Raw genomic sequence first — 21230 nt, forward strand, 5'->3', positions numbered from 1 at the left:
AAAGAGGCCTAAGCACTTTCACACTCAGTGAGAAAGCAAGAAGACCGTACAAAGGTATGTGGGAGTACAGCCGATATGGCTTCTGGCTCTTATCTCAAACCACAAAATCACTGTAAGTTTGGAATTAAACTGTGAATTACATACATGTGAAATAGTCCAAACACAGGTCTTAAGTTTGTCCCTGTTTGTAGATCAGGAGTCACAATTGTTTGCAGCTTTTTGGGATTTATAGTATGTGCCTTTGTGAGAACCTACAAGGGTGTTTAGCCTACATGTAACTCCACCTTTGTATTTATATGTTTGTGTGTGTGTGTGTGTGTGTGTGTGTGTGTCACTAACTGCCTGTTAAGTTGATGTTGGCACCAGATAAAAGAGCCTCGCACGGTCTCACGTACTTGCCTATGGGGGTCAGGGGTCTAGTGGCTACTTTAATCAACTCTGTGGAGTTGTGGTCATTATAAATTGCAGTCACACAGAAACACACTGAACACAGATGTTGTGAGGTAGATAATGCTGGGAACACACTAAAAGTAAATCACATTTGAAAATGCAATGGTTCCCATCCATAACAACGGATGACTTAAATTTACTTTGTCTCCTTCATAAATCTGTTTACTCTAGATGGGATTTCCCACAATTCCCTTTGTAATTAACTTTAACCGGTTGAGAAATGTCAAAGATTTAATGATCTCAAGAACCATGGCTTATTGTTGCTTACACATAGAGCCTTCATGTTTTTCAATTTATTAAACTGTCAGCATCCAGAATAATGTGCATTTATGAATTTAAAAGAATAGTTTGACATTTTGAAATGGTTTAGAGGAGAAGGTCCATATCTGTCTCATGATGTCTGTATGTTAGCATGAAGCTGGAGCCGATAGGCGATAAGCTCTGCTTTGGAAAAAGTCCCAAAGAGTGGAAGCAGGGGCTAGACAGCTAGCCTAATTGTCGCCAAAGTTATAAAATACACCTCTAAAGCTCACTAACTAACACACTGTATCACATTTGTTTCATCCACACACATACAGAAATGTAAGAATTTGTGGTTTTGCAGAAAGTGACGTACAAACTTTTTGTCATGGCAAACAACAACCAGGAGCCGAGAAACAGTTACAGCACGTCATTTCCCCTGGTCACGCTAGCAAGCTAGCTACAGCCAGGCTAGCCGTTTCCCCCTGCTTCCACTTGTTATGCTAACTAAGCTAATCACCTCCTTGTTCTAGCTCTATAGTTAACGCACACAGACAAGAAATAGCAGCATTATTGTTATACATTGATAGCAAAGCAATATCTCACTTCACTTCAGTAAACTTTACTGGCTGTGATAGCCACACACCACAGGACTTTAACCTTCAGATATCCGGTTGCAACCTGTTTAATGTAAATGGGAGGGCTCAGATTAGCCTGCAAATTCAAATCTCAAATCGCCCCTCCGTTTGTCACGATGGACAAATCTGGTCTAAATCATCACCAGTCTGTGTTCCGAGTTTAAGCTACACAGGATTTAAACATGGGTGCAAAAGAAATGAAATATATGAAATACTCCAGTATGCAAAACATTCTTTTGCATCTTGGTCTCCTAAAAGAAAGTAATATAAAAGAACATATAAAACCATATGTACAATTGTCATAATTGTGGGACATTACACATTTTGCCCTTTACAAACCATATGAATACAAAATAATACAAATTATAAATAGACAATAGTTTTTACATAAGGCACAGTTACTATTACTATATTGGCGTGTTTCTCTCATAGCTGCTGCTCCCCAAACAGTATCTGAGCGTACACAGTGCTGCTACACGACGCCTTGGTTTCCGGAATTGGCTTCACCAGATCCAGCTCTGCGTAGGTCAAGTTCTCCTCCACTATCTTCGGCTGGAGATGGAGGAGGAAATGGAGGACAATAATGATGGAGGAGAGGGGAAGAGGGAGGGAAGTGGTATTGGTGGTTAGAAAATGAGCAGAGAGGTTGAGAGAGATTTTTATGTCGAAATCCATCATTAACCTAGAGCTTGAGATTTCTGTCAGTATGAATACAGACAAGAAATCTTTTAAAATGAGTTAAAATTGAATGCTAAACAGCAGTTCTTGAACTGTATCCTCTCTCCTGTCCTTGGTATCCCAATGTTTTACAGCGTTGGTTTGGTAAATGTGGGCAGGTTGTGTGCAGACATCCCCTCACAGGATTCTTCGGTTGAGGTTGCCAAAATTCAATTACATCTTGCTGCATTCTGTGCCATTAAAATGCCATGTTGCCACAGAGTCACTTTATTCCAGTGACAATTTAAACAAAATTAAACCCGGGTTATGTGGCACATTTTATGACATTTTCTGGAACTTTGATTACAGTCATTCCTGTTGCATACTGGTTGCTCTCCATTATATTTTGAAACAATAATGGAAGCCTGTCACTATGAATGCCTTGCTTGGTACATTATGGTAAGTAAATCTTAGGCAAAAGGTGCCAATGCATGTGTACTGTTAGAAAGGTTTTCTCCAAAGTGATATATCCCACACATATATACATATGTAGGTTAAAAACAGGTGAAAACGATTACTGGGTAGATTTCTATTTGGCAACAATAAAGAATGATGATTAAGATAAAGCAATGTATAAAAGGGCATGCATAGAACTCACCAACACTACTTTTCTTGGTTGTGGTTTTAAAAGTTTGGGTTTCCGTGTTTTGTCTCCAATGGGAGCTGCAGGGACAAAACAAAAGTCAGCGGTTTGGTAGAGATCTGTTCAGCAAATGTAATGCATATATTTATGTATCCACCATGAACTAGACCTCTACATTCATAACCACAAACTTGACATGCGTTCTCCTTCACATAGTGTTTAGACAGATTTCTACAATTCTGAGTATAATAATAGGACATGTTTCAAGGCCCTTACTGGTTCTAATATTTAAAATTCAGTCCCATTTCTAAATAAATGGTCTTCTGAGTGGAGCTCTGAATAATACACAATAACCATTCACCTCTTTGGTCAGTATTTTTATATTAACAATGGATGAATTAACTATGTGTAATTTAAGAGGGGTCACCTCTAGTGATGAACCCACAAAGAATTATCGCCCAACCCTGTAGTCCATCTCAGCCTTACATAATTTTAGCATCTTTCAGCTCAATGCTTTGGATTTAAAGGAATACAGTAGTTTGGCATTTTGGGATTTACACTTTTTACTTAATTACTACAAGTAAGTGAAGATTAACACCACTCCTGTGTATGAAGCTAAAGCCACAAGCCGGTTAGCTTAGCTTAGCATGAGTACTGGAAACAGTGAAAAACAGCTAGCTTAGCGCATTTCCAACAGTAACAAAATCCACATATGAGTACTTTCAAAGCTGAGTCACACGCCCAACCCGCAATGCCGACCTGTCCCGCGGCAGCAGGGACCCCAAACAACACACTACATCGCTGCTGCCAAAACGCCTGCGTATGAAACAGCCGAAAGAATACGGGCCGCATGAAGGAATCCACAGACAGCAGCCAAAACGCAGCAACTTCAGGTACGGCAAAGCAAGGACAGTCACAGCTAAAAACTTGTGTTAACCAGACAGTCTCTCCCGGGCTGTCAGCCGTTCTCTCGGAGTCTCCGTACAGTGGGAGCGGAGCGACTGCTGCTCGTTAGCTAACCTTAGCTTTCTAATTTCACCCACCCAACATGCCTTCATCATACACTAGTTAGCGAAGACAAACAAAATTGTCACTCATCTGTCAATAGCGATGTGCTTTCCTACGATGTAAAAAGAGCGCGTGAATTCAACATTAAGTTGTTACATTTGTACGGTATTTTATTGTGTACCCTCTCAGTTGAAGGTTAAGAGGAAGTTACAGTAAACATAGAGCTTTTATTGTGACAGAAAAAACGGAAGTGAATAAAAGTGTTGTATTTTCTGACGGTTGACTGTGTTAGGGTGGAATAAAGTGAGACGCGCAGTGCCGTCTTTGTTCCCGCATAGGAAGCCTGCGTCTTTATTTTAAAGCCAAACCTGAGTCTAGACGATATAAGAAACCCTTGGTTACACATTTAACTATTTTAGAGGCTGTGGACGCTGTTTACTTCATTAATGTGTTTACTGTGTTAATGGACTGAGGATCGGAGTAGGATTCGGTTCGGGTTCGGGTTCGGCAGAATCTTAACCAGTGGATTCGGTATTCTGCCGAACCCCAAAAATCTGCTTTCGGTGCATCCCTAGTAAATGCACCCAGACTCTTATTTACCTTTCGCTGGTATCTCTGGTGGTATCTCCTCTTGGTAGTCTCTGCTCCTTTTCTTCCTGTATCTCCTCTCCTTTTTAGGCAGAGCAGGAGACACATTGACCACACTGGTGACTGTCTCTCCTGAGCTGGATTGGGACCAGATTAACCAAAGGTTTAGTGCACTTAGGAACATTTTTAGCTTTTATGGCTATGTGTGAGGCTGTGTCAGCCTAAACCTTACCTGTTATGCAGGCTTTTCACCAAGAGGTAATTATCTGCAGAGATATACAATACAACATTTAGAAACATAATTACTGGTGTGGAGACTAGATAAACTCTAACTCTATACAAAGTTGAGTTTGAGTAGGGTTCTAACTTTGAAACAAGATAAATTGTTGAGAAAAAGATAGGAACAGGGAGAAATAAGGGAGAAAATTGATACATTAGAGCTACAAGAATTAGTTGACAATCGATCAATAGACAAATATGAAAATATCCTGTTCTTTGTGGTTTTAAATCATATTAAACTGAATATATTTTGGTTTTAGACTCACAAAATAAAACATTTAAAAGGCATCACCATGGACCTAGAGAAACTATGATGGATCATTTTTCACTATTTTCTGACATTTTAGAAACCAAACAATTAATCGAGAAAATAATCGGCAGATTAAGCGATACTGAAAATAATCGTTAGTTGCTGCCCTATATAAGACCCAGATTAATTAATCAGTGTCAGTGGAGAGTTATCTTGATGTTGCTGCTAACCTTTTAACCTCTGCTTCCTCTGTATGTACTGGCAGGTTACTGTCACCGTGAACATGCACATACACAGCAAACCCACTGAGCAGATCAGCACTGCACACAGGTACACATCTGAAACACAAAAACATGTACACATCAGCTTTTTGCTTCTCTTTACACAAAAATCTGAAGGAAAAAAAGGAGTACATGTTTTGATGAGCTATTTAAGGCACTGTACTATATCCTTTGGGTTGGGCTATTTTTGCCTGCCAAGGACGATACAGGGCCAGTCCACCACAAACGCAGACACACATACGCACGTGCACGCGCACACACACACACACACACACAGAACTTACCTTCTAACAAGCTCCACAGGCTTTCTTTGGCCTTGGTGGCTGGTAGGACATGCACTACATGAAGAAAGAAAGAGAGAAATAGAAGAGAAGCATGTTAAGTCCATAGTCATCACAGTGGCCTCCCGGCCGCCTGATTACACGCTGGCTAGAGTTTAAATAAAGCTAACTGTAGGAAGACAACAAGCCGAGGTTGGCCTCCTCCCTGCCTGATTCGGTCTCTGAATCACTCTCCAGAGGGCTCGACCTTAACCTTTGCTGGATAAATGAATGCCAACAGTTGCTTTAGAGTTATGCATCATTGTAAAATGTAACCTCACATCCACCCATACTCTGACCATTACCTCTCTTTCACCTTCATAACTAACTTGTAGTAAAACAAGGCAACCTGTGCCCACTTTGTTTTATGTCCACACAGTGGCTGTATATCCAACCTCAGACTTGTTTTTGTGACATCGACAACATCAACATATTGGAACATTCAGATCCCAGTCACTTCATATGCAGGCATTCGTAAATTTGCCATTAGGTAAGTAAAATTCAGCTAGCTAGTAGGCTATCGTGTTGGAGAACAACAATCAGTAAACTAGGTGAGCGAGAGGTATGACATGCATCAAAGGTCCCAGGAATAGAACCGTGGACGTTACAGTTAAGTGGCATGCGCCCTAACCATTATGCTGTGTTCACACCAAACGCAAAGCAAACAAGGCGCACACAGCTCGGTGAATTTCACTGCCCACAGATGGCTAAAATATTTTTTTCCTCAATGCTGACAGGCTTTCCCAACTTAAGTATTCACGTCACACAGCGCAAATTCACCTCTATTGGCGTCTTTGCAAAAAAAGATGTCTTAGCTGGCTCAAATACAGTTAAAACTCTGCAAAACATCTTAAATATGCATTTGATGGTAAATGCATTTGATAACCCAGCAGTTATGGTGCCGAACAGACTAAGCTTATCGCAAAAAAGTTAGCATCATCACCAGTTAATGATCCCTGTGGCCTAAGTCATGTATATAAAAGGAGCAGAATTGTTTTTGTATTCAAGTTAATTAGCCCTATATCATCATCATCATCATCAACTTTATTGCCATACTCAAGGTCCATTCAGAAGACACAGACATGACATACAATATACATTAAATAATTACAGTATTATTAAAAAAGTGTAATATTGAACTGTTTGGCAGACCTGCGATGCCTAATTAGAATTGCTAGCATTGATAGATGTTTGCGGGAGGCACAGTCAGTTCAGACACAACTTTAAAGTGCACACCATAACGAGAACGAGGAGAAGCTTGGTAAATGGATGTGACTTAAAATGTTTTTCATAGATATGGCTTACTGGACATTCCAGCACCAGAGTAGATAACTACTACACCCCAAAAATCTAATACGAGCACCAATGGGAAATCAAAGGCCTGTGAATGCAGACTTAATCTGTGTAATGAGAATCCCAGCTATTCGCTGCTTGTGTCCAAAATGGCTGAGGAAAAAAATGTTTCCCATGCTCAACATGAAATCTCGCCCAACACACTCACTCATTTCTCCACCCCATCTGACCACAGTAGTCTTAACACCGCTGTACTCTTGCTGAGCTGGTGGTAGGAAGCTCGTGAAGTGACACCCACCAGGGCATCTTAAAAATACTCCAAACCACCAAAAGCTGACGACAGGCAGGCTCGCCATGCCGGCTCACCACGCCGGCTGGAGACTTTCCCACAGGCAGGCTGGCTGTGCTGCACGCTGATTGACTGACTGTCTGCATGCATCAGATGATTCCAAAACTAGATTACCAGAACCTAAAACTCCAAAAACTAAAGTGCAAATTCTGCTATGTCATTCAACCAATTAGTAACCGGCAAGAAGAAGAATCTTCCTTCTGATAGCTGAAAAAAAGATTTGTAAGACTTGATTTTTCAAATCAGTTCCTTTTCGGGTTGGTTTCCTGTAGCAGTACAGTAAATGTCCACTAAAACAAATCAGACCTTAACAATTCCACCATCTGTAGGTGAATGATAAGGCATTTTCTGCTTATAGGGAAATAGACATATAAAGAAGTGGATGCACACTGAAGTAAGTATCTAATTGACCATTTAGGACAATGTCCCAGTCACAACTTTCATTAGGGATTTAGTATTATTACAAAGCTGTCAAAACCGTCAAAGACCACAAAATGCAGTGGGATGTTTACTTCAACAGCATGTTGAACAGTTACTTTTTTTTAATTTTTTTTAATTTTTTTTATTTAACCTTTATTTATCCAGGTAAACTGTTTGAGAACAACTTCTCATTTACAAACATGACCTGGCCAACTTTAAAATGCTGCACCATGCTTAAACCTCTCTGGTCAAACTAGTCATTTTGTTATAGGATAATATTTATTAAAACAAATTTTCACTACCAGCAATAACAGCGTTGCCTTATACCAAACAGCCAACGCCACATGGCTTCTTTCACCAGTTTACAGAGCACCACGTTAAGCAATGCCAGATTAGAAAATGAAATGTACTTATCGGCGGTGTTAGCATTTTGCCCAAGAGGTGCATTTTCCTTGGAGTTCCAGTAAAATTCTTCTCTGCTGTTAAACAGCTTTCAGTTATCTGGTTGTTTTTTTTACCCCAGGGGCTTGACATTTTCACCTTGTTTAAAAACTTTTGTTAATCCTTTTCCCAAGACTGTTGGTTGAAATGCTTTTATGGACCCAACAGTTCTTTGGCCGTTCTCTGTTGGGAAGAGGGTTACCTCTGGGTTCGGTCCCCATCTGTGAAATCACTAACCTAATACTGACCACATGTGGCCTTTACAGTAACTGCTGTTCGGAATCACCTGCCTTCATTATGTTTACAGGCAAGATTGACAAAAAAAACCTGAAGACTTGGTAGTGGATTTTTACAGGTTTTATAACCCCTAATACATTTGGACGATTGCCAAATATCGACTTTTTGAATATGAGAAGGTCTGCAGTTTAAATGGTCTAGGACTGTGCCAAATCAAAGCCTGTGCTTAATCTGAGGATAAATCAAAACATCTGGCATTTTTCTGGGTTTTTTTGCTAGCAGACGGAATAGACGAGGAGGCACCTTCACGCAATACAAGTCAATGGAGAGCGGAGAGTTGTTTTCCCCTTTGGTGGGCGTGGCTTTCCAGATATGGCGCAATGCGTTCTGTCTCTACTGGCCCAAAAGCACGGAAGCAGCGCTTTCTAGGCTTCATGCACCACTGAGCAACTTTTATAGGGATGACCACGACCCCGCCTTCAACGCTGTATCCGATTCTCTTTATCTATCCATGGGACCCACTCTGTATGAAGACTAGGGTTGGGTATCGTTTGGATTTTTACGATTCCGATGCCGAACCGGTTCTTTTAAAACGATTCCGATTCCTAAACAGAGTTTTTTATAAATTGAAAATGATTTAAATTTAACAATATATTAACATTTTACGGTAGCTAGCTAACGGTAGACTACAGAGAAAGGGTGATAATTTTTTACGTCCGTTTTGGAGCGACAGAGGGGAAATATTTCAGTCGACACATTAAGTGGAACCGAAATGAGGAACCGGAATTTGCGTTCTAATCCATAGTGGAACCGGGTTTCGGGGTTACATGCTGCCAGTCTGACATGCTTTTATTCAGACATGCCGCTATTCTGACATGCTGCTGTTCCCTAATCCCTAACCCTAATGGAAACAAAAGTTGTCGGAGTGGTGGGACGTTTGATAAAAATGGAAGTGCCACCACTCCGACAATTAGACGTCAATGTCGGAGTGGGGCTATGTCGGAATGAATGGCGGAACCCGGGTTTCGGTAGCCAACCCTAATGAAGATATGATACTCATTCTAATCTAACAAAAACAGGATTCTTATTTTCAGGTGATTTTTACATAGTTATTAATATTATATTCCATTTCTGCCAATAGATTGTCCTAAATCCTACTCAATAAAACACAAATCAGATCATTTGTTAAGACTATCAAAGGCAAAAATCACTTCTAAACAAAGCTTCTCTTATGTGTTAGCTTCCTGCAGATGTTTGTAATAATGAACTTGTAACTCATCAGAGGTCTACATTATGTAATTTGGCCATTATGTTATTAGCAAAGCTTGTGTGAAAGGCATATTTTATATTAGAACACCAATATTGTAACATTCCCTTTTCCCTATTACCATCATTGCTCATGAAAATCTTAAAACCACCAGTGCATGCGGTAGATGATAGCATCTGTGGTAAAACTACAGCAAATACATAACACACCAACACTGTCACGCTGCACAGTTTCTGAGTGAAATCTAATTCAAAACAGACGTTCTCCCACTTGTTTGAAATGGCAGATGATTTAATTTAAAGACCCGGTCTTCCTTCACAGTAACACATTCACAGCGTAAATCCCGATAACATCTATGACGTTTGTGTGCCTCAGGTTCTGTGCAGCTCTGTCAGTGCGGCAACTGTACATGTTGAAATAATCAGAAATGGGATAAATTGGGTGTACTGTATGCCATTAAACTGGCTTTTAGCCTCATCTAGAAAATGGCTTCTTTTTAAAGCAACTTTTGAATGGCTGAAGACTGCGTTGGACTACAGTGGAAACATTCAAACAAACTACTTTTTGTTCATCAGAGCCACAGAGATGCATTCATTTCCTGACTGATTCAGATTTGTGGCTCTTTTTTTGTTCCCTAACAAACGCAACACTGTAAACATCAATACGCAAGACGTGTACTGGAGTGAATAATGATCCTCTGTCTTCACCATCTACTGAGTCAGTCATTGCTCTAATTTACTGTATTATAAATGACAGGAGATGAATGTAAGTACACAGCAACGTTGTGTGTCTTAACAAAGGTTGGAATAATTCACTTCCTGTTGTCTATTTGCATCTTTTCTTCTAAGAATTGGCATCGTTTAGTACTTTGCTAACTGTGTCTCTATTATGGCAATAACATAGGCCTATTTTGTTAGTAAAAAAACAGGGATGTTTGTGACCCCAGAGCTGCGATATATTTCTAGTGAAGCTGCCGATACAATACCCAGAATTCCATGTTCTTGCTATATTTAAACTCATGCCACATCCGTTTGCCGTCTACCTCTTAGAAGCACCCGGTCGCCCACATGTTATAGAAATACCTAGGAGTTCAGTTTGTTTATGCCAAGAGGAGGCTGTGTTCAGACTGTGCTCTGCCCCCAAACTCTTTGACCTCTCTGGATGTGTTTATTATAGCTGTAGTAAGTAGAGTAATGGTAGTTTTGTGTGATTGTGGAAACACCTGGTCACCTAATGTTATCCGACCACAGGAATTCCATCACTTTGACGTCACAAAGACACTCATTTGTGCACATAAAGTCTCAGTCATCTGCTGTTTCTCATATGTAGTGGGGACCAAGAGCAATGGTCCCCGAGGGGTTTCAACCACTCAGATGTGAAGCTGATGTTTATCATAGCTGTCAACTGTTGGTGTGGATACTGGGAAGGAATACCACTGCCTGCTGGTCTGCTGGGAAGAAATAGTGCAGTTTTCCAATGTTGTTGGAGCTTTGGCCTGTCCATTACAATGACTGAATTTGTATTAGGAACTCGTAATTTCTATGATGACCAAATTAAATGGTATACAATTTAGTTAATTTGGTTTTCTATGAATTTTATAGATTTAAATGGGCAAAGTTTAAAACAGCCTGCATGACAAACTGGGGGTGTGAAGTTTGAAAGATGTGGGCATATACCAGGCCGGAAAAGTGTAATGTAGGATGCTATTCAGTAGCATTATCGGAAATGTAGGATCAAGCATTCTTTGAGCTTAACTAACATGAGACGCTTGATATCTCAGACTGTGCTGCTTCAATTTTGACCATTCTTTTTTATAAATCTGTCTCTCACAACTTTATGGAAGTACAATACTAAATTGTTAGAGGGCACCTTTAGACAGATTTTCACCTGGATTTTACGTCACTAACTAACCTAAAAACCTTAATGTCGTACTTCCTGCTCAAAGAGGACACTATTCACCAAAGTTTATTCTTATATTTCTTACGATTAAAAAACTAACTTTTCCAGATTAGAGTCACACATATTTGGTTTTTAAAACTCTAAAGACTGCATTTCAATAAATAGGTTGGATTAAATGTGGAATAGGATTTTTAGAACCAGATTCTGATTAGTCTAACTAAAATCAATTTAAAATATCCAAGTATCCATTTAATTTCAAAGCAAAGGGATTTAGAGTACAGACATTAATGCTGACATATGTAACATCATCATTATTAATATCTCTGAAACCACAATGGACTGGTGTTTCCTTAGCTCTCCACATCCTAAACCACAAAAGGTTAAGAGAGCCAGACACGAGCCAGCTGCCCTCGACTGTCATTGCAGACAAACATTCAAACTTTACCTTCCTCAGGACAACTATCTCTTGTTCCAATTCGGCTGAGTCTCTCTGGACTCCGTCTGTTCTACTTTTGGGAGGGGAAACTCCATGTCCAGGCCAATGTCAACAGCTCTTGGTATGGACTGTGTGTCTGCCTGGGCCCAGACTTGGCTGTGGACACCCCGAAAGTCACAGCCTGAAGAACGCTTCCATGGAAAATGTGGTGAGCAACGTCTAGTGTTGTTGAACACTGACAGCACTACAGCAATGAGCTTAAATAATAAATAAATTGTTTTTAGATTGTTACAAGGTTGAAACTTTGCGATGCCCGCATTCCTTAGATAAACCATTCTCAAAAGGGGCAATTTCACATAAATGCCTCTCTAACTGCTTTCTGCTGATCTTTGATGTAACACAACACTGACTCAACCTAAAGTCAATTCATGTAGGTATCTGTATTTGCTGCTCTAAATGCTTGGAGTCTGTTATCTCTTTCTCTGGGAAAGAAAGCTGTCAGAAAGTGACTTGTTTCCAGTCTTTTACAAGTAAATAAAGGAACATCTGGATTAGCATTAGCATCAGCATTCACAAAAACCCAAACTTCATTAACAAAAGCAAACACAGAAGAAGACATCCCAACACTATCCATTGCTGTTGACTGACAAACGTAGACACATGACAAAGCATTTGACCTCATAGTGATTATAGTGATTATTATCTGATCATATGTTAGCAACATAAACTGGCAGTAGGTCTGTCAAGCTTTGAATTGGTCTTTTTTTCTAGCTTTTCCAAAACCTAAAACACAAGGATGGATTAAACAGTGTGTTTATCTGCTCTAACCATAGACTGTAAAAATAATAATGGGTGCAGCATCAGGGACGTCACCCGTTGATTTGTGGATAACCGTTTTGAACCCGGGAGTTTGGCATTTTGGGGAGCCAGAAGTGACCATTTTGGACAAGAGGGTGGAGCTGGGGTGGATGACCTAGCTAAGCCAGTGTCGTTTATGGTTTCAATGGCGGCGCACTAAGCTTAACGCTAAAGAGGTATATTCGATGATTTTAATGTACACAGTGCCATGAATATGCATTGCTAAGCCTCTGTCCTGATTGACAGGTCGGTGTGAAGCCACTCTATAAAGCACATCCTGCTTTATCGCCTATTTCTTTTTAAATGGGACTGTAATTTTAAAAATGAACATCATGTTGTATTGTAGAAGACTTGAAACTGACGATTAAGACCATAAACTCTTTATAAAAATGTTTACTGAGGTAATAAATCAAGTGAGAAGTAGGATCATTTTCACAAAGACTTCCATACAATCTGACTTTTTTGGAGAGTAGCCCCCTGAGGGAAACTAAATTTTGGTAGAATGCAAATTTAAGGCACTTCCACAATGGCTTCACTTTTCAGACCCAGATATTGCTGTTTGGCTCTGATATAGGATGCAAATGTTAGCATGCCTGGCTAACTACCCTCTACTGTACCTAGAGAAATAACCATGCATTATTTCCAATGCCATCATTGACTAACTACATTACAAACTCGACAAAAAAATGACGACTAGCATACCCAATGTGTAGCGTTTCCCCACTTTGTGGTAGCCAGTCCTGGTGGATGCTATCAGAGGTTAGGCTAACGTTAGCTGCTTTTTAATCTTTTAGCACGATATCATGTATGTAGCCATCAAGTGTATATTTAAGACTTATTTTAAAAGCTTATTTAAAAACGAATCAGTTAGAAACACTAGAAGTTCAGTATGAGATAACAATTTAATCCTACTCATGGAGCTAATGTTAACCTAACTAGCTAGGTAGCTAGAGCTGATAAGATCTGCTAGCGACAATTGTCATTTCAGCAGTCCAATTGATGCTTGCTGGCTATAATTGAGAAACCTGCTCTTATCTAGCTCTGTCTAAAATTGAGGACCTGTAGTTTAAAACATTAATAGAAAAATTGTGTGCTAAATCTGCCTTTATTATCATTGCAAATTGCATCTCTTGACATCTTGACAGAAATCTTGACATACGTAAAGGAAAAAAATCACAGTGTGTTTCTGGTTTTATGAAAGTGAAGGGATTTCTGGGCAGTATCTGGTACCAGTGGATTTGTCATCCATTCCATTGTGTAAACGTCTGAAGTGCCAGCGGTGGCATTGAAACCTCATACTCTCTCTGCTCTTTCTCCAAGATCATCTCCCCGGTAAAAGCCGCAACTTATTGCGATGGAGGATCCTTTTATCTCCAGACTTGCTCCTAACCAATGACTTTCCCCTCCCAAATCAAAAGCAAGACAGTGCTTTTGCTCAGTGAACCAACTTCACTGCCTCTTCAGCCAGATGGATTACATCATCCAGTTGTGGTGAGAGAAAATGCTACTACTGGAGATGCAGAACTGCTCCCCTTAGATAGTTTTTCTGCTATCTTGTTATCACAATTTGAGTTTACTTTGGGTCTCCTCTTCAGGTCTGGAAGCCTATGAACATTGCCCTATTTGCTTTAAACTGATATTTGGAGGCATTTTGACAGAAAGAATCGAGTTACGCCCCTTCCCTCTCCTTCAGATCCAGGCATTTAGTTGAGGTCTGAAATACTGAGAGTTAACAGGGCATCCATGCTCTTCATCAGAAACGTCGAGCTAAATCCTCAAACAGATTTTTGTGTTCTTAACTGGGAGCTGCTCTCTATCAGTCACAGTTTTCTGCTGCTGGCCGTGGAAGATCTTCGCAGACAAGCCTGGAATCATTACTACTTGCTTACTATTATCAACACAGCATCTGTCATTGCTTCTGTTGTGGTTTCAGAAATAGCTGTTAAGTCTCCGCCCTGCACCATTAAAAGCAGTGATGTCATTCTGTGAGAAACTGGGCTACAGCTACTGGTTTGAGTGACTTATAGCAGCCAAATGCCAAAGGTTCCCTACCATTTTTGGGCTTAAGACTCCAATTTTAGTCGCTTTCCCAATGTTTTTGTCACTTTTTTTTTTTAGATGTTTTTGTCTCTTTTTTCCAACATTTTTGTCACTTTTTAAATGTTCTTTTATCAATTGTGTTAAACTGTTATCAATGCTATTACATTTTATAAAACACCCAAATTCAATGAAAGTAGTGAACTGATCATTTATTTTACGTGGGCAGAATGTTGTATGGAACCATCCGTGTTATTTTTTTTCACAATTTGGTTGAAAGAAACCCAACTTTCTGATATAGAAACTTTTTGAAAATGGGTCAGATATGACCCGAGGACAACAGGAGGGTTAAAAAAAAAAAAAAACTTGGGCAGGGACTCTAAGCACTATTTTGTTTTTTTTGTTTGTTTCTTGCCTGGCTTCAATGTGGACTACACTAAAAGGTGATCCTTGTCTAAACGACTTATCTGCAACTCGACCAATGTGAAGCAGGGTAATGCTCACAGAGTGCTTGCTCGGCAAATATTCCAGTGATAAGAAAAGGACAGGAGAAACTAAAGCAGTACGTTCCATCAGCCCTCACCTCTGAGCTCAGTAGCGGCGGTGCAGTTTGACGAGGCCTTCCAGCGGTCCTGGTGCTTTTTAAACTCCTGCACCCGGCACATGTAGAGCCCCCGGTCCCCCTCGGACACGTTCAAGATGACCAGGTCAAATATCTTCCCCTGCTTCACCACCGTCAGCTTCAGTTTGGGCCAAGGGAAACTCTTTGTGTAGTTACCATAGAAACGGGCCTTCCTCATGTTGACGCGGGCGATGAGCAGTTCGTCCTCCGGGCGGTCGGCGCCCTCTGGCAGGAAGATCCATTTCACCACCGGTAAAGCAGCGTTGCGGCGCCGCTGGGACACAACACAGGAGAGTGTGACATTTTGACCCTCCTGGGCCACCGTGAACGGGGATGGGCTGATGGTGACATTGATGGCCAAACACAAATCTGGAGAAGAATTATACAAGTTTTGTTTACGTAAGTCAAACTTGTAACAAAAAGAAGGCAAGCTTTTTGGAGCAATACATTTTTTCCATATCTGTACAAACAGAAAGCTGTTCAATCATACGAGCTCTGTAAGCTTTACAAAATATGTAGCCTATTTGAATCTTGTTGCTTTTGTTTTTAGTTAAATTTACTTTTTAGTAAACCCTTAACTTCCCTGGCTTGTTTGTTTATATATGTACGTTAAAGATACAGAAGATGTCGTTTACATACTGTCCATCCATATCTGACAATAAAGGTTGACTTAAAGTGCTCATATTATGCTCATTTTCAGGTTGATAAGAAAGGTTATATAAGAATAGGTTTACATGGTTTCATTTTCAAAAAACACCATATTTTTGTTGTACTGCACATTGCTGCAGCTCCTCTTTTCACCCTGTGTGTTGAACTCTCTGTTTTAGCTACAGAGTGAGACATCTCACTTCTGTTCCATCTTTGTTGAGCGTCGCACATGTGCAGTAGCTAGGTAAGGACTACTAGCCAGTCAGAAGCAGAGTATGAGGGCGTGCCACGCTAGCAGCTAGGCGAGCATTATAACGTGTGTTACAAAGTGACGCACATTTGTCTCTGAAGTAAAGGCTGGACTACAGTAGAGCTGTTTGGAGCAGTTTGTGAACAGTGTTTTCTGTTGGAGATGGTAAGTCCCTTTGGGGGGGACTTTGGGCTTTTTCACTTTGGAAGCCTATTACATGCACAAAGAAGATATATAATACAAAAAAGGAAAACGCCAAAAAGCATAATATAAGCACTTAAAAAAAAAACTTAAATACAACTTATTTTAGAACCATTTGTAGTAGTATGCTATGAACTATCAAGATGTCTGGGTTTGATTGGATGACTAATGACGATCTGATAATATCCAATCTGAGTCAGAGCTGAAAAAGATGTCAGAGAAGTGGATGCAAGTTGTGTCTTAACAAAACACTTGTGAAGCCATGCTCCCTTCTTGTTTTGACTGCATGTTGGGCACAGCAGGCCTTTGACTTTGAAAGAGTTGAGGCATCTCTCTAAACACATTCAGCTGCTTCCTGTCTTTCCATTGTTTTGTCCATGCCACAGATGGTTAGCAACAATGTAAAAAAATAAAGAAGAAAAAGAGAGAAGGAAATCATGTAAAAGTAAGTGCTGAAACTAATACAGAATACTTTATTTAGTAAGTTTGGATTGCTAATTAGTTGTTCTAATGTAAAACTCAGTGAGGTAAGGGAGAAAAGTGCAACAAACTTTTATAGTCATCTTGAGACTTAACGTTAAGAGTGGCAAGTCAGATTTTCTTTCCAAACACATTCTTTCAGATGCATGTATGACACACAGCCTAGTCTCGCATTGCCAGACCTTCGTCCACAGCGCTGCGGAGGAGGGTCATTCCGGGATGGGAGAGAAACGTGCTCTGGTTTATTGGCATTTCTTTAAACCAATCACAATCGTCTTGGGCGGTGCTAAGCACAGAGAAAAGCTGCAATGCCTCTGCAAAATAGCCTCGGGAAGGAACTTATTTTAGTGGAACGTGTGTACGTTCAAAAGTTGTTTTAGTCGTGCAACAGAAAACTCAGATTGGACAGATAGTCTAGCTAGCTGTCTGGATTTACCCTGCAGAGATCTGAGGAGCAGTTACCCATAGTCCTCAGAAATCCACCGGAGTTTAAAATTCCAACACAAAGAACGCGGAAGGTAACGAAAACGGACATCCGAAAAGAGTGACATCCGGCGGAATTTCCGTCAGAACGAGCGCAATCCCGGAGGTGGAACGTCGTGGATATAGAATACACACAGCCTAATCAAGACTGCTTTCTGTAATGTTAACAGCCACATTAAGACCAGTATCAGTTCAATTTCATTAGAGAAATTTCTGAAGAGAAGATTTAAGAAAATACATCCTTTTCCTCTTTTATCTGGTCTCCTGTTAGAAAATGTGAACCGGATGATGAGAATATTGACTATATCCATACTAGAGCTGTAATCGGGCCTTAAAAGTTTGGCCCGACAAGGCCCGAGCCTGACAGAATTCGGCCCCAGCCCAACAAGTACTAAGTATTTTGATTGACAGCTTTTTAAAAAGCCTGAACCCGTTTACAGCCCGACATGATTCAAATGTGCGCACGCACGCAGCTCTTTTGCCTTTTGTCAAGAATGAGTAATTTCTAAATTTTTTTAACATAATTTATTCATGACTAGCGTAGGCAATAGGTCACTTGGAAGTTGGAACAAAGAAATAAAATAAGTCCTCCAGAGGCCAGCCTCCATTTCACCTCCTCAGCATCCATTTTCGCGTTAATCGAAACGCATCACCTGACCGCTCATTTAACGCGCAACCTGGAGTGCAACCCGTATCGCGAGCCCGGCCCGAGCCCGTGTAAAATTATAGACATTAAGACTGAACCCAGTCGGGTTGTCTTCCCAAAAGCTGTTTTCCTATTGTTTAGTATTTCATTGTGGACAGCGATTTTTTTCAAAAATAACCTGAAAACAATAGTCTGCACTCTAGCCAGTTTCACATTCAAATGGCAAATGTATGCAGCCTAGCGGGGCCGTAGCTTGACAAACATGCATAAAGACATGTAACACTTATGGATCATACTACTCTAAATTTGATTAAAGACCATTTAAAGCAACACTATGTAACTTTTCCCGCTTCGGTCCCCCTAGAGGTTGGAAACGGAATTGTCCATTACGTTACATTGTCCAGTTCATTTGAACTACAGAGCCGCTACCCGATCTGGCAAACTTGCATAATGTAATGTAATGGACAATTCCGCTTCCAACCTGTAGGGGGACCGAAGCGGGAAAAGTTACCTAGTGTTGCTTTAATATCCAAATACAACGCATACGTCGAGATTTGGTAATAAAAAACAGTTTCTTAATTGTCTTCATTTGATGCATTTAGTGAACAGTGAATTCATTCAGCTCATTAGTGTCCAAAAATTATAATATCTGTCTGCTCTTAACCCTTGTGTTGTCTTCCTGTCGACCATGCAACTGTGTTTTTCTGGATCGAAATTTCAACATTTTGTTTCAACAAACAATTTCGACCATTTTCTTGACGTTTTTGTCGATTTCTTTCATTTTTTGAGTTGTTTTTTCACTTTTTTGGTAACTTTTTTAAACAAGTTTTTGTCACCTTTGGCGATGTTATTGTCGTCACTTTTTCCGAGTTTTTTGGTCACTTAAAAAAATAAATGTTTTTATCTATTTTTTTCCTGCGTTTTTGTAGCTTTTTCCAACATTTGTCACTTTTTTCAACGTTCATTTGTCATAGTTTTGATATCTGAAAGTTTTTGTAAACGGGTCAAATTTGACCCGAGGACAACAGGAGGGTTAATAACAGGGTTTAGTGCTTTTCATAGCAATACTGAAATCACAGTTTGAACGGGTCAATGTGATCTAGACCTTAGAAACAGCAGTTGACCAAACAATCTCCACTCAAGGTCCACTTACTCGCCTGTTCTGGAGCTTTTGACAGCACCACAGCAGGTGATGTTTACTCAGTTGGATCTGGAGATGTTCAAACTTGACATTATTTTCATTATCTCAGGGTTGTTTTTTTTCAGGTTCATGTTACGTTCATTGCTACTGTTCAATTTAGCCAACATGGACAAAAAGTCCTAAAAGTGCTCAGAATAATGTTCATAGTCATGCAGTTCAGATCAGTTTAAAGGTTTCTCTTAGAGCTGCTTAATCAATTAAAAATTTAAATAACTGCCAACGATTAATCGCTTTGAGTCTTTTTTTTTAATGAAAATAAAGTGGATATTCTCTGATTCCTGCTTGTTAAATATGAATATTTTCTAGTTTCTTCACTCCTCTGTTAGTCGCAGCCCTAGTTTCTCTCAAATCTGTGCCAAATGTGAAAAACATGTCATCCATACACTCAAAACTGAGAGCTTGTTTATGCCAAACTACTGAAAAATTTGCAAGAATTTAAGGAACCGTTTCTTCAAAAAATTTCCCTAATCTATGTATTAACACTGGGGAGGGAAGTCCTTTTCATTCCACTTCCAATAGACCCCTGAAAATCATAGTAATGGTGGTTTGAAGATGGTATTTAAGTGTCTAACGTCTGCCTGACTTAAATGTGTCTAAATATCACCGAAGCAGTATGAAGGTATTCCAATCCATCCAACAAAGTTTGCTTCACACATAAAAGCTACAGTTTCAGTCCTGAATATCCATACACATCCATACCGCCCACATCTCTAATGTGGCCGTTGTTGCTCGACAGACTTCTTCCCGTCGCGCTGACAGCCGTGTTGTTTTTGGCATGTGACGACGTTACGTTGATGATGGATGAATATTGAGCAACAAACTTTACAGCCGCATGGCAATATATCACACGTCTGTTTTTTCCAACCTGCCGCTCTGTCACAATGCGCGCTTTCCGCGACACGCAAGCACTTTACTGTCACACAGCCCAGATGCTTCCAGCTCAGCATGTAATTAAAACCAGGGCCATTTATTTTTTTTTTTTTACAGTTTTGTCTTTCATTTAGTTTTGAGTGACAGAACAAAACAAGGAAAACCTAGTTGAGTGGCTGAAAAGTGCTGTTTTAGTGCCGCATGTTGACTCTGAACTCTCAAACTGTTTAATTAAGTAATCGGGTTACACTTTACTTGAAGGTATCTACATAAGAGTGACATGACACTGTCATGAACGTGTCATAAACATTATAAACAAGTCTTAAACGTTTATGACATAACGCTTCTGTCATTAAGTGTCATTCGGTTTTTGTCATGACAAGTTAGGGTTAGGGTTAGAGTTCATGTGTCATGACAGTGTCATGTCACTCTTATGAAGATACCTTCAAGTAAAGTGTTACCAAATAATCTGTTTTGACAGAAGTTCACTGAAATCACCGTACATTAACGTAGAAGTGAGACTAAAAAGCTCTCTCTTTTGCTTTGAAAACCACCAATTTTCACTTTTGGAATTCCCTCTCATCTCTGCAAACACAATGCAACTTTGATAAACTTGTTATTTTCTTACCAACCTACCCCACAATCTTACTTGGAACTAAACTATTTCAGCAGAAACGGGACAGTATGTAAAGAAGTTTCAGTTAACTTATCTTATCTACCAAAACTATTGTTCTCCATCTCCTCACCCATCACCCTCTCTGACTCTCTGATGTTCTCTGCAACGCCTCTCTTAAAAAACAGTGGAACACTTTTTTGTCTCCACCATATCCACTTTGGTATGAAGTAGAAAATAAACTTTGCCTACCTCCAAGCAGCGCTCGAGTCAGGAGAGCGAAGACCACAGAGCAGATCTTCATTTTCCACAACTGCAGCCTCCATAAACTACCAGTTAAATGCCTCTGAAGAGAAGAAGCCCCAGGTTTTCTCCTCCTCCTCCTCTACTTCTTCTCTTTTTTTCCCCTCCCAGCTGAGGAGTGTAATATGAAACATTGGACACTCTGTTTCTACTCAGAACCTCCCGCCACCCCTCCCCCGCTCATGTCACACACAGTGAAAACACATTTGGCAGGCTCACGTGCGCACACACACACACACACACACACACACACACACACACACACACACACACATACGCATGTGCACAGAAAAAGACAGGTGATCATGTGCGAGGACACACG

The 21230-nt window shown here is 40.1% G+C and overlaps 1 protein-coding gene and 1 long non-coding RNA gene across 3 annotated transcripts in view; one reads left to right on the forward strand and one right to left on the reverse strand.

Annotated features, from left to right (window-relative positions):
* Positions 1 to 21230, forward strand: part of LOC120551498 — a 37833-nt gene that overhangs the window by 13569 nt on the left and 3034 nt on the right. The window lies entirely within an intron of this gene.
* Positions 729 to 20989, reverse strand: vstm4b (V-set and transmembrane domain containing 4b). Of its 2 annotated transcripts, XM_039788969.1 has the most exons (8): positions 20858 to 20909; positions 15175 to 15582; positions 5319 to 5372; positions 4984 to 5091; positions 4457 to 4490; positions 4237 to 4361; positions 2644 to 2708; positions 729 to 1880 (listed from the first exon to the last, which is right to left on the reverse strand). In XM_039788969.1, the coding sequence occupies exons 1-8, from the start codon at positions 20907 to 20909 to the stop codon at positions 1755 to 1757; spliced, it is 972 nt and encodes a 323-aa protein (XP_039644903.1). In that variant the 3' UTR covers positions 729 to 1754. The 2 variants fall into 2 exon arrangements, with proteins under 2 accessions (XP_039644903.1, XP_039644904.1); XM_039788970.1 differs by lacking the exon at positions 4984 to 5091 and having other exon boundaries at positions 20858 to 20989.

Source organism: Perca fluviatilis, chromosome 21 (genome assembly GCF_010015445.1).
Source record: "Perca fluviatilis chromosome 21, GENO_Pfluv_1.0, whole genome shotgun sequence".
NCBI lineage: Eukaryota > Metazoa > Chordata > Actinopteri > Perciformes > Percidae > Perca > Perca fluviatilis.